At 49.8% G+C, this 13,873-nt stretch overlaps 1 protein-coding gene across 1 annotated transcript in view; it reads right to left on the reverse strand.

The window, feature by feature from the left end:
• Positions 1-12,531, reverse strand: part of Ppp2r2d (protein phosphatase 2 regulatory subunit Bdelta) — a 28,654-nt gene extending 16,123 nt beyond the window's left edge. The window contains exons 1-2 of the mRNA XM_090345602.1: positions 12,428-12,531; positions 12,259-12,351 (exon numbers count right to left, since the gene is read on the reverse strand). Of these exons, the coding sequence (XP_090201728.1) occupies positions 12,259-12,351; positions 12,428-12,434 (100 nt within the window). The 5' untranslated portion in view covers positions 12,435-12,531. The remainder of the gene's footprint in view (positions 1-12,258; positions 12,352-12,427) is intronic.
• Between the last annotated feature and the right edge of the window lie 1,342 nt (positions 12,532-13,873).

The raw sequence follows: 13,873 nt of genomic DNA on the forward strand, positions 1-13,873 counted from the left end.
GTTCTAAGGCAGCCATCAGCAGAGTGTGGAGTTGAGCACATACCTTCAGGTTCCCAACAGCCTCCACGACTATGCAGGCTCAAGGGAAAAAGAGGCCTCACCAGAGGTACCATCAAAATGGGTTACTAGCCGGGTGTGTGGCTCACGCCTGTCACCCTAGCTACTCAGAAGACGGAGATCTGAGGGTCAAGGTTCAAAGCCAGCCTGAGCACACAAAAGGACCTGAGACTCTTATGTCCAATTGACTTCTAGAAAAAGGGGAAGTGGGGCTTAGCTCAAGGGTAGGGCGGTAGCCTTGAGCTAAAGAGCTCAGGGACAGTGACCAGGCCCACAAAAAAAAAAAAAAAAAAAGGAAGGGTCACTGGCCAACAAGCATTGTGAATGGTACTCAGGCTCTTTCTTCCATTACGGTTAAACATATGTAACTTAGGATCCAGAAATTCACCTCAAGTACAACCACCAGAACTGTATCTGCACCTCACTGGATCCTACACTACTTTGTTCACAAAACAACTCAAAAGCCCACCAGTAGCAGGAAAGAAATCCAGTAAACTGTGATATTATTCATATAACATCAAAACGAGTAACCGGTACTGCCGACAACTGGGAAGGTAAGTACTGGAGTACTGCCACACCGCACAACTCCGTGTACATCTAGTTTTAAATAAGGATAATCTAAGCAGGGGTCAGAACTGGGTGCAGCAAGGGGAGAGGCCCCAGGCCCGGGTAGGCGCCCCACTGGCAGGTCTGGGGCTCTCTGGCTGAGCAGCCCTGTCTTAGGAGGCAGTCTGTCTTTACTCCCTTAGGCAGCCAGGTCTTCTGGCGTCCTGACAGTGCCCACCACCCGTCTCCACCTGGGTTGCATCTCCCAGCACCAGCGTCTGTCCCCATTCAGTAGCCTGCCCTCTTCTCAGAGGCTCCCTGTGTTCTTGCTCTGAAGCGGGGCAGTGTCTGGCAGCAACTTCCCACGGAACCTTTCCAGCTCAGCCATACACCCAGCAGCCACAGCTCCTATCTTTGGATGATCTGTCATATCTCCTTCTCCTCAAACTTCCATACCTAGACATTCACCTCACCTCCAACGAATCACAGACCACAGAGAAAGAGCATCATTCTTCTTATTTGAGCGATTTCACGGCAAATTTAAGGTTGTACTTTTTATTTCCTCTGTAGCTGTGCAGTTAAGATGTAGCCAGGTCTCCCACCATCATGGACTCCCTTAGGCAAACGCTTCCCCTCTCTGCCCTGGGCAATGGACTCAAAATCATCTTGCTCTCAGAGTTCTGGCCCTTCTCCTACTTCTCTTAGACTTCTTGGTTCTAGGAAGGAAAGCAATACTCTTGTACCGTAAGGCAAACCAGTGAGCCAACAAACTAACTGATCTCTCCTCTGCCATTTCCCCATGGAGCAGCTTGATCCTCCTAGCCCTCAGCGCTCTAACCAGTGCTCTGTCTCCACCCCTTGGCAGGTTCACTGAATTCAGGTCACCAAGCCCTGGCAACCATATCACCAAAACCATCTTCTTTCTTCCCTGTGAGCCTGTAAGACAGCAAGGCTGGGCAAGGTAATTTACTTCATGGATCAGTGTGTCATAAAATCTTGAGGACTGAAGCAGTGACAGAATTTAAAGAGATTCACTGAAAACCACCACTCCTTCACACATAGACACTCTGTAACAATATTCTCTCTCTCTCTCCAAAATAATCAGTAAAAAGTGGGGCTGGATGCAAGGTTCAAGAGGCAGAGCATCAGCTAGGTAAGCAAACCAAGCCAAAAGTCTTGAGTTCAAACTCCAGTGCTTGGGCTGGGAATGTGGCTAAGCGGTAGAGTGTTTACCTAGCATGTATGAAGTCATGGGTTTGATGCCTCAATATCCCACAAACAGAAAAAGCCAGAAGTGCTGCTGTAGTTCAAGTAGTAGAGTACTAAACTTGAGTAAAAGAAGCTTAGGGACAGTGCCCATGCCCTGAGTTCAAGTCCCAAGACTGGCAAGACAAAACAAACAAAAAAATCCAGTGCTACCAATCCACTGCGGTTACAAATTCATTTGTTTAGCAGAAAAATGGACCAAAAACATACTCAAAACAGTTCACAGAATAGAAATGGTGACACACTTAAGTCTTAACCACACAGGTACCCAAGAAACAAAATAATCTGCCATTGAATAGCTCAAATAAAAGGACTGATGTTCTCAGAAACCAGGGGAGGTAGGCACAGGCTGGCGGCACCATTCGGAGGGCCCTATGCACAGGGCCTCTGATACCACGTGCCTAATCCTGGGTGGACAGAGGGATAGACGTGACTGTATGACAGCATAGGAAGTCACTCGTTCAACAACTGCAATTAGGTTTTGAGGAAGGATGAATTAGAGATACAGGTAAAGGCAACCAAGAGCTTTAGACACAAAGTGTCAGAACTGAAATCTTGACTTCAGCACCTGATACTTTGTGGCCCTGGCAAGTGGCCTAGCTTTTCTGGGAGTTAACTTCCTCATACATAAAATACCAGCAATACTATAGCATTTACAGATCAAGGGATAGTAGCCAGCTCCAAAAAGCTAAGTACACAGCCTAACAGAAAGCTGGGTTTGCCATCAAGATCTAAGATGATGACATACTATTAATAAAGAAAGCAAGCTGTAAAATAGTATGTGTGACTAGGACTCCAAGATGGTAAGGATTTAAAACAAACAAACAAAAAAACACCTCGTATGGGCTGGGAGTGTGGCCTAGTGGTAGAGTGTTTGCCTAGCATGCATGAAGCCCTGGGTTCAACCCCTCCGTTCCACTTATACAGAAAACGGTGGAAGTGGCACGGTGGCTCAAGTGGCAGAGTGCTAGCCTTGACAGTGCCCAGACCTTGAGTTCAAGACCCAGGACTGGCAAAACAACAACAATAACAAAACAAACAAAAACCAAACAAAAACCTCATTGCTTCTATACTAAAATTGTAAAATACAAATAAGATGAATGCACAGAGAATGGTGAAAAAGCCCACAGTTAGGAAAGTACTATGAGGACTTCCAGGCTGGCTCAAGCTGCCTTCTGCATTCTCAATACAGCTCCATCACCTGGAAGTCCAGAATAGCACTCTACTTTTTCAGGGGGGGGGTGTTGTGCGAGGAGTACTGGGGTTTTGAACATAGGGCTTCACACTTCCACGTGAGCTGCTCATCCTCCAGCTCTTCTCACTTATGTTTTTTATACTCTTGATTTTTCGTCCAAAGCCAGTCTGGATTGTGATCCTTCACTTGTTACACCTTCTACAGAAATTGGAGGACAGGTGCATTTCACCATGCTCAGCTTTCTTGAGATGGGATCTCACAGGTATGCCAGGTGCTGGCCTCAGTTATCCTTCCTATTTCTACCTCCCATATAGCTAGAATTATGGGAGCTAGCCAGCCCACTTTTGTGAGGCAGAAACATAAGATGAGAGGAGCTAGCTGCTCTTAAAATTTGCTGTGGTCCGGTTATCCCCTCTGTTCACAAGTTGCTTAAGAGCAGTGGCCCTTACCTGCAGGACCCTTGGAAGACACAAGGTGACAAAGCCATGTTCTTAATAATGGTAATGTCTGATCTATCATTCACGGTGCTGTCATTTGTATGGCCCAGCAGAAGCAATGTAGTGAGATTGTGTACCTTTGGCAAGATACAGCCTAGGTCTGTATGACATGTGTCACACAGGAAAAGAGAAAGGGCCAGTTTTACTTAGGAATGTCCTTGATGGATATTAGCATAATTAATTTTATTCAATTCAACCCTATGGTAGTCTTTCTCTCATTCTCTGTGGTAAATGAGGCAGTGTACAAATGAAGCATTTCCACTGCAGTCCATGAACATGTCCAGGAAAGCACCTGCACAGCTGGCTGTCTAAAGCTCACACACAGAATGCTGGTTTTTTCTGAAAGAATTGACTTTGTTCATTCAGACATGGACATGTGGCAGAATTCCCTTGAAAATGAACAAAATGACATCTTCACTTCACAGAAGATAACCTAACTGGTTGCCAGCAATAAAATCCAGGTTCTTTACTTAGGAGGCTGAGATTTGCGGATGGTACTTTGAAGTCAAGCCTGGGCAGGAAAGTCTGTGAGACTCTGACTCTTATCCCCAATAAACTATACAGAAAAAGCCAGAAGCAGTACTGTGGCTCAGTGGTACAGTGCTAGTCTTCAGCAAAAGAAGCTCAAAAAGTGCCATGGTCCCCAGTTTAAGCCCCTGGACCAACACAAACAAACAAATCCAGGCTGTCTGGACCAAACTTAATTCTGGGAACTTTGCACCATGGCTTCCCTCTCTAGATGCTTCTGATGAGGTCAGTAGTAATAATCATAAATACAGCTTTCTTTGGTCCAACATAATCAAATATGCTAACATTTAATATCGAGTTGAATTAACTACATTTAGCATGAGTCCATTAACTCTATGACCAAGAGTCATGTTATCATATCAAATCACACACACATGAACAAGAAAGCCATGGAAAGCAAAAGACTAACCCAAGAAATATAAGAAGTTCCATCACAGGGTTTTGGAGTCTGAAGTACAATTATTCTTGGACAAGGCCCCACCTTAAGTGGTGGTGTGGTATTAGAAGACCTTAACACAACCTGTAAAGATTGCTAACCACTTTCTTTTAACTGTATGTATGTGTGAGGTGAAACTTTATGTTGGTCATGGGGCTTTAAGTCTGGCCAGGGCGCTTATCTCTGAGTTCTTTAGCTCAAGGCTATCACCCTACCCCTGGGCCTGGGTACCATCCCTGAGCTCTTCGGTTCAAGGCTACCACCTTACCCCGAGCCACAGCCCCACTTCCTGTTTTCTAGTGATTAATTGAAGAGTCTCTCTGCTTGAACTGAGAACCTTAGAACCGAGAATCAAGAACCAAGAGAGATCCCAAGAGAGATCGATCCTCAGATCTGAGCCTCCAGATTAGCTAGGATTATAGGCATGAGCCAACACGCCTGGCTGAGGTGAAACTTTCTTTACACACTTCAACAAAGCAAATGCAGAGACCAGACATAGAAGTTGTGGCTGATAATGAGAATTTGCAAAAATTGTTTTTTATTAAGTATGTTAACATGTAGACTTATTTTTTTAAAGTAGTATTTTAAGGGGTTCTAATTTCAAATAAGTAAATCTTGGTAAATGTAAACCACAGAGACCTATCAGGCCCAGGTCTTTAATAACTATTTGGATTTTTGTCAGTTGTAGGGCTTGAACTCAGGGCTTGGGCACTGTCCTTGAGCCTCTTTGTGCTCAAGGCTAGTGCTCTACCACTTGAGCCACAGTGCTACTTCTGGTTTTTGAGTGGTTCATTGGAGATAAGAGTCTCATGGCCTGGCTTCTGCCTAGGTTGGCTTCATAACCGCAATCTTCAGATCTCAGCCTCCTGAGTAGCTAGGGTTGTAGGGAGGAGCCACCAGCAGCCAGCCTCCACGAACTACCGAGGTATGGAAAGGTGGTAGAACAATTCATCCCTTCCGTCACTCTTCTCTTCCCCACACCTCCCTTCTACGATTTTAGTGTGCTTCATTCATCACACTATTTTATCACACAGATATAATATGCATTGGGTACATTCAACCCCATCATTCTTCCTGGGAGACTTTGAGAACCAACCATTCAGGGCAAAGTCAGTGAAACTGCGAGGGCAACTTAGCTGCCTGCTTGCTTGCTATGTAGGTCTTAGCTGCTTTCTGGAAAGGCAGACTGGAGTTCAACAGCTGAGTCAGAGACAATCTGGCCTGCAAATCCTTAACCTACTCACCACCTGGCCTTTTTTGCCTATAATTCTAGCTACTCAAGAGGCTGAGAACTGAGGAACGAGGTTCAAAGCCAGCCCGGGCACTAGAGTTCCAGAGACTTTTTTATTTATTTATTTATTTTTGCCAGTCCTGGGATTGAGCTCAGGGCCTGAGCACTGTCCTTGGACTTTCTCAAGGCTAGAGCTCTACCACTTGAGCCTCAGCACCACTTCCAGCTTTTTTCTATGTATGTGGTACCAAGGAATTGAACCCGGGTCTTCATGCATGCTAGGCAAACACTTTAACCACGAGGCCAAACTCCCGGCCCCAGTTCCAGAGACTTTTATCTTCAATTAACCACTAGAAAACCGGAAGTGGTGCTGTGGCTCAAGTGGTGGGGCGCTAGCCTTAAGCTGAAGAGCTCAGGGACAGCGCCCAGGCCCAGAGTTCAAGCCCCATGACAGACCAAAAAAAAAAGTTTGTGGTCCCCTGATTTAATTTTAGCCTGTTATCACAAATTCCCAGAGAGACCTCTGCTTTTCTCATCTCCAGACACTCTCCTGAAGCCAGAGTGATCTTCCTATTGATGTCACTCCTCTGCTCATGACCTTCCAGGCCCAATCACTCACAGTACAACTCAAAGCCTTGGCATGGTATGCAAGGCCTTCCATATCATCACTGCCAGGCCAGCCTCCTATCAGAAGACCTCTGTCAGAGGCCAAGCCTCTCACACCCCAGAGCTCTTCAGCTCAAGGCTATTACCCTACCCAGGGGCCAAGCCATACTTCTCCTTTTCTAGAGGCTAATTGGAGATGAGTCTCAGATCCTTTTGTGCCTGAGCTGGCTTTGAACTTTGATCCTCAGATCTCAGCCTCCAGAGTAGCTAGGATTATAGGTGTGAGCCACTATCCCCGGCCTAGCTAGAGATGTTATATGGAAATTCTGATTTCAGAAGTCAAGACTGGAAATAATTCAGACAATCAAATACTATGCTCCACTGAGGTTTTAAAAATTAGAAAAATCAATGTATTTAATACTGAATGCTATCTCTCCTTTCCTTCCCTTCACTGGTAGGGATTAAACTCACTAAACTTAGGACCTCATTGCTCTACCACTTTAGCCATGTTTCTCTCCCCCACCCCCTTCTTGCTTTCAGTTTTTTTTTTATTTTGCCAGTCCTGGGCCTTGAACTCAGGGCCTGAGCACTGTCCTTGGCTTTCTCAAGGCTAGAGCTTTACCACTTGTGCCATAGCACCACTTCCAGCTTTTTTCTTCTATGTATATGGTACCAAGGAATCAAACCCTGATCTTCCTGCTTACAAGACAAGCACTCTACCAGGAGGCCAAACTCCCCGCCCTTTTAGTTTTTCAGGTAGCATTTTACCCTGACTGTCTGGGTTAGCCTGGGACCAAGATTCTACTTGTCTATGCCTTCTGAGGAGCTAGCTGGGAACATACCTCTGAATCATTATTTTCTATACACAGAAGAAACCAATCATGATACTGTAGAAAAATAACTCTAAGTTTGTATTCCTAATACTATAGTTAGATGACTCTTTACTTTCTCACTTACATTATGCTATTAAGTAACTGTACAAAGAGGTTATAATCCTCTTTATAAGTGAATCACTTCTTGGTCAATGTCAACTCTTCCTTTGTTCTTCCCTAGATGTATCTTCTTGTCAAGGAAACACTGTAACTTCCTGATGAGGCTGTTTCCTTAAATTTTGTTACTTTCTTCAACTTCTTTCTTCCCAAAACCTATTTGGACTTTAAAGAAAGTTTAACCTGAAGGATTACCAGGCCACCCTCATCATTTATGTAACTCTCAAAGTTCAACCTTGAGTTAAGGAGCCAATCATTGAGTTTGTTACTGTCCCGCCCCTCCCCCTGCCCCCCCCCCCCAGTCCTGGGGCTTGAATTCTGCCTGAGTACTGTCCTTCGGACTTCTCAAGGATAAAGCTCTACCACTTGAGCCATGGAGTACCATTTCCAGCCTTTTCTATGTATGTGGTACCAAGAACTGAACCCAATCTTCATGCATGCTAGGCAAGCACTCTACCACTAGGCCAAACTCCCAGCCTGCTACTGTTTCTTTAGGAAAAAATGGATGGCTCCAGATTTAAAGCAACTTATTATGAAAATAGCAATGGGTAAGGAAAATAAAACTAAATAATCAAGCAAAAAATGACAGAATTTAAATACAAAATTTCAAAGATCAAAGGAGTTAGCTATTACCAAGATAAATCACACTTTAAAAAATCACGGGCTGGGAGTTTGGCCTGCTGGTAGAGTGCTTGCCTAGCATGCATGAAGACCTGGCTTCAAGTCCTCCTTCCCACATACATTAAAAAAAAAAGCCAGAAGTGGTGCTGTGGCTCAAGTGGTAGAGCTCTAGCCTTGAGAAAACCCAAGGACAGTGTTCAAGCCCTAAGCCCCAGCCCAGGACTGGCAAAAAAACAACAACCATGTTCATCTCTGCACTATTCACAATAACCAAGTGATAGAAACAACCCAGATGCCCCACTACAGATGAATGGATACAAAAAAATGTGACACACACACACACACACACACACACACACACACACACACACACTGGAATTCTACAGAGCCAACAGACATGTTAATGGTACTCGCTAGGAAGTGGATGAAACTAGAGCGAATCATGTTGAGTGAGATAAGACCAAAGGAACAAAAGGTGCATGGTCTCCTTGATATGTGGATATTAGATCAATACAGTACAAGAGCAATGACTCAACATTCGGGTACTCAAGGTCACTGACATGACTTGGAGATATAACTACATAGACAGGGTCGGGAGTGTGGCCTAGTGGTAGCGTGCTTGCCTAGCATGCACGAAGACCCGGGTTCGATTCCTCCGTACCACGTACGTAGAAAAAAAGCCAGAAGTGGTGCTGAGGCTCAAGCAGTAGAGCGCTAGCCTTGAGACAGCCCTATGATGGGACACACACTCTACCATAATGTTCTATTATATAGATGGATCTGCATCTATGACATAACAAACTCAGCTTAATCTTAATTTTTTTCTTACATTTATATGCCAGTGATTGCACACAGAGATCCCATTCTTGAATACTTGTTTGTTAAGCTGGACATTTGAAATATGATGTAAAAAATCAGTGTTAATAACATCTTTTAATAGAAAAAAAATCAGGTTCAATCCAGGAGTGGTGGCTCATGCCTGTAATCCTAGCTACTTAGGAGGCTGAGATCTGAGGATGGTGGCTCAAAGCCAGCCTAAGCACTAAAGAACATGAGACTCTTATCTCTAATTAATCACTACAAAAATGGGAAATGGGGCTGTGGCTCCAGGAGTAGGGTGGTAGCCTTAAACTGAAGCGCTCAAGGGACAATGACCAGGCCCAGAGTTCAAGCCTCATTACCAAAAAAGAAAAAAAAAAAAATCAGGTTCAACTCCCAAACCCTCTCCCAACTGCTCTATAAACATATAAAGGCTAAGAGTAGCAACATCCCTGTAAGTGTGCAACTGAAATCATGTACAAAAGCAGCCAGTACTCAGGCACCAGTGGCCTAAGCCTATAAATCCCAGCTACTCAGGAGGCTCTGATCTGAGAGGTCTGCAGCATGAAGCCAGCTCAAGGAGACAAACCCAAGAAAATCTCATCTCGAACTAAGCAGAAGTGAAGTGTGTCTCAAGTGGCAGAGTACCCCAGTTTTGAGGACAGGAGAAGGAAAGAAAGACAATAAAGCCCCGAATTCAATCCTCCCCCACCACCCCCTTATACATGCACATGCATGCACACGCACACGCACACGCACACACACACACACACACAAGCAGCAGCCTATGTCTGCCTTGCAGTGTCCCAGTTACTTCTTGCCACCAAGACATCTACTCAATTTCTAAGAAAGCAATATTATCCCGGAAGCTGGCACATCTTACTATCCTTGCTTTCTTTTTTTGCCACTCCTGGGGCTTGAACTCAGAGTCTGGGTACTGTCTGAGCTTTCTCAAGGCTATCATTCTACCAGTTGAACTACAGCATCATTTCCAGCTTTTCTTATATATGTGGTATCAAGGACTCAAACCCAGGGCTTTGGTATGCTAGGCAAGCACTCTACCACTAGGCCACACTTCCAGTCTCTCCTTTTTCTTGTTTTCAAAGGCTCCTTTTAGCCCAATTCTGGGTGGTACAATCTCTACTGAGACCCCACAGTGGGCTCCAGCAGCACTGGCCAGTCACTCTAGAACTAAGTAGCACAGCTAGACAGTGCTAGCTGACCACATTAACTGCTCTCCATAGGCTTTTGTATTTGAAGGGGGGGAGTGCAATGCCTGCCTCTGAGGGTAGTGTGAGGACTCAACCCATCAACCCAGGTAGAGCCCTTTGAGCACTCCCTGGCATGCAGACATTCATCTGCAACACTGCCAATGTACTCAGGAAGGGAGGGGACAGCCAGTAAAGTACAATGGGTTTTCAAAACTGAGGAGTGCACAGTCTACTAGAGACAGGCCAACAGAAGATGGTAACTGTGATGTGTGAGGTATATCTCCAAGATGCATGTTCAAGGACAGGGTACAGAGGCTTGGTGAAAGATGACTAAAGCACCATGCAAGAAAACAAAATACCATGAGAGAAAACTGCCCAGATCATTGCCCTTCTTCTCCCCCTCCCCCACCACTCCCGCTCCTGCCCCTAAGACAGCCACCATTCATAAGTGTAACCTTGGGAGTCACTGCTAGCAGATGACATTTCTTCTTCTCTTTGGAGGTCCCTAGGGTTTTCTGCTTTAAGGAAAAGCAAGTTGCTATGGTCAGTCACTTTTGTACTGGCTACCAGCAGGACAATGACCAATTTCTTTGTGAACCCAACTCTCAGTTGCAGAGAGGTAGAAAATTCTCATAGCACTGTGACTCTTAGCATGACAACTGACCTGATCCCCAGCAAAACCCAATTAAAAGCCAGTGGTAGATGGCTCACGCTAGGATTACAGAATCTTAGCTACTCAGGAGGCTGAGATCTGAGGATCCTGGTTAAAAGCCAGCTCAGGCCATGAAAGTGAGAATCTTATCTCCAATTAACCAAGGGAAAACAGAATGGTGCTGGGGCTCAAGCAGCAGAGCGCTAGCCTTGAGCTGAAGAGCTCAGGGACAATGTCCAGGCCCAGGGGTAGGGCAGCAGCCTTGAGCTGAAGAGCTCAGGGACAGCACCCAGACCTTGAGTTCAAGCCTAAGGACTCGCCTCCCCCCCACACATATCCCAGTAAAAAGTTCCAACCAGATCTTGAATTCAAGCCTGAGGATACAGATCTACACACACACATACACATATACACACACAGCTCCAATGAGTTTAGTGTTTGCAAACTGTGCATTTCAATCAGGATTTCTTCTTTGGAGAAATATATATGTGTGTGTGTGTGTGTGTGTGTGTGTGTATAATTTTTTTTTGGTCAGCCATGGGGCTTTAACTCTGGGCCTGGGTGCTGTCCCTGAGCTCTTCAACTCAAGGCTACTACCCTAGCCTTTGAGCCACAGCCCCACTTCCCATTTTTGGAGATGAGTCACTTTTTTTTTTTTTAAGCCTATTGGTAGCTAGGATTACAGGCTTGAGCCATGGTGCATGGCTAAGAATAATATTTCTGTAAGTGTAAAGTCACACTTAAATACATTTCAGCTAATTTACATTTCAATTCATTTGGCTTACCAAAACTTATAACTGAAAATAGAAATTAAGAGAGACCCACCTGCTCACTCTAACAGAGCCACCCTGGGTCTTTGAAGTGGGCCCACCTCCACTCATATGGAAAAGAAAGAAAATGCATAAAATATTTAGATTATGTCCAATCTCAAACCATGTACCTCTGCAGATTTCGGAGGACTGGTGGTCCTTTGGGGCTGAGGAACTACAGATGCTGTCTAGAGTCACATGCCAAGCCAAGGAGAGGTCCGGGGTGAAAAAGGGAGCAAAAGGTCCCGAGTGGCTGATGGACTGACTGGGTGGTGTACTTGGTGGGGAAGGATGCATTTGGTGCAAGGACAGACCACTTTTAGGAGAAAGTGAAAGGTCTAGTGTTTAAAGAGATGGATGAACAACAACACAAAAGAAATCCCCGCTGTACAGCAGGAAATCTCAGCCTCTAAGTTTCCAAGGATGAGTTCCACGTGCCAGCGTGCTTCACCGCGGGCTCTCCCGGTCTACCGCCCTACGACGCCAATTCACGCCCCGGCCTGGCAGCCCACGCTGTCATCTTCCAAAGACCAGGCGCCCAGAGACGCCTCTGGGCTCCGACAGAAAACCTGGAGAGGGACTCAAGCGCACAGGGCCGGAGAAGACCCGTCCCCCGGAGACGCGCGGAGGCCGAGAGGTCCGCCTCGCGGTCCACCAGCCCGGCGGCCCCGGGGTCGGCCGCCCTGGGCTCCGGGACGCGCCCCCGCCGGCCCCCCTCCGGATCCCCGGCGCGGCCCCTCGGCCCGCCCGGCGGCACCCGCGTGACCTTGCGCCCGGGGGACGGGCGAGCCTCACCTTCCGCCACGTCCTCGTCCACGGCGCCCTTCACCTGCGAGAAGCACCACTGGAAGTCGTTGCCGCCCGCCGGGCAGCCGCCGCCTCCCGCTCCTGCAACACAACGGGCGGTCAGGGCCGGCCCCGCCCGCGTGCCGCCCCGCCCGCCGCCCCGCGCACGAGGCCTCACCTGCCATGGCCGCGGCGCGGGACGGCGCCCGCCCAGCCGAGCGCGGCCGACCGGAGGCGCCCGCAGCGCTCAGCCCCGGCCGCCGTCGCCGCCGCCGTCGTCGCTGCCGCCGCCGCCGCCGCCGCCGCCGCCGCCGCCGGGGAGGGATTTTTTTCCCTTTTCAAAATGGCGCCCAATGCCCGTCGCTCCGTCGGATGACGTCATCTCCCTCCGCCTCCACCGGCTGCCCGGGCCGCGGGGGCTGCCGGGGGCGTCCCGCGAGCCCAGTGCGCCTGCGCAGGCAGCCGGCCCCCTGACCGGCCAAGCCCAGTAGGGATGCATAGGTGGGGCGGCGGGCGCGAGCCAGCTCCTCGGTCCGGGGTCTGTCCCGAGGCCGAGGTGCACTGAGCGTCTCCCAGGACGGCCGCCGCCGGCCTGCCGAGTCTCTGAGGGGTACCTGCCAGCTTCCTCGGCCGTCGAATGCCTGCGGCGGGGAGGCCCGCCCCCCGGCGCCTCCGCCTATGGGAGCGTGACCCCTTTGCGGACCGGCCAATGGCGTGTGCTCGGCGCGCGGGAGGGCGGGACCGGCGCGCGAGAGGGCGGGACCGGCGCGCGGGGGGGGCGGGACCGGCGCGCGGGAGGGCGGGACCGGCGCGCGGGGGGGGGGCGGGACCGGCGCGCGGGGGGGGGGCGGGACCGGCGCGCGGGGGGGGGGCGGGACCGGCGCGCGGGGGGGGGGGGGGCGGGACCGGCGCGCGGGAGGGCGGCCGGGGCTGCGGCCCGGTGCGTGCGGGAGCTGACGGAGCCGCCGCGCCGCTCCGCCGCGGGGAAGCCTGGCCAGCTCTGCCCGGCGCGGGCGGTCCGCGGGTGGGCTGGGCTCTGGGAATGTCCACACGCGCGCCCGTCCGCTCCTTCCCGCGGCGTGGCCCGGCGGCGGCCCGCCCCGCGCCCCCAGCCGGGCTTTCTCCACCCGCGGTGGCCGGCTCCGTTCCTGCCCAGCTCACTGGAGGAGCGGGAGCGGCCAGCACCCCTGCCCCGGCGGCTCCCCCTCGGCCGGCGGCGGCTGTGAGGGGCCGGGGGAGTCGGGGCGCAGTGGGGAGGAGCCGCGGGGGCCTCCCGGGGTCCCGGGAAGTGGGCCTGCGGGCGCCGGGGGGGCGGAGGCCGGCGGGGGAGGCGGGGGGGGCGGAGGCCGGCTGGGGGGGCGGAGGGGGGGCGGGTCGGGTCGGGTCGGTGGGACCCCCGGGTCTCGGGCGCGGCCTCCCGGCTGCGCTCACCCTCCAGCCCCAGGCGGTGATGGACGGCGCGCGGGGTTCAGGCCAGTCGGGGACGTCCTGAGAGCCCAGGTCTTTGTCGCTCAGTGCTCTGTTCATGCCTCCTTTTCCTTTATGTGGAGTCGACAAGCCGTTTCCACTGGGGGCAGAGTTAGCGTGGTGGACCTGTATCTCTTGCTACTACAATGCGCGTCTT

This window comes from Megascapheus bottae, chromosome 15 (assembly GCF_031878675.1).
Source record: "Megascapheus bottae isolate mThoBot1 chromosome 15, mThoBot2.hap1, whole genome shotgun sequence".
Classification (NCBI taxonomy): Eukaryota; Metazoa; Chordata; class Mammalia; order Rodentia; family Geomyidae; genus Megascapheus; species Megascapheus bottae.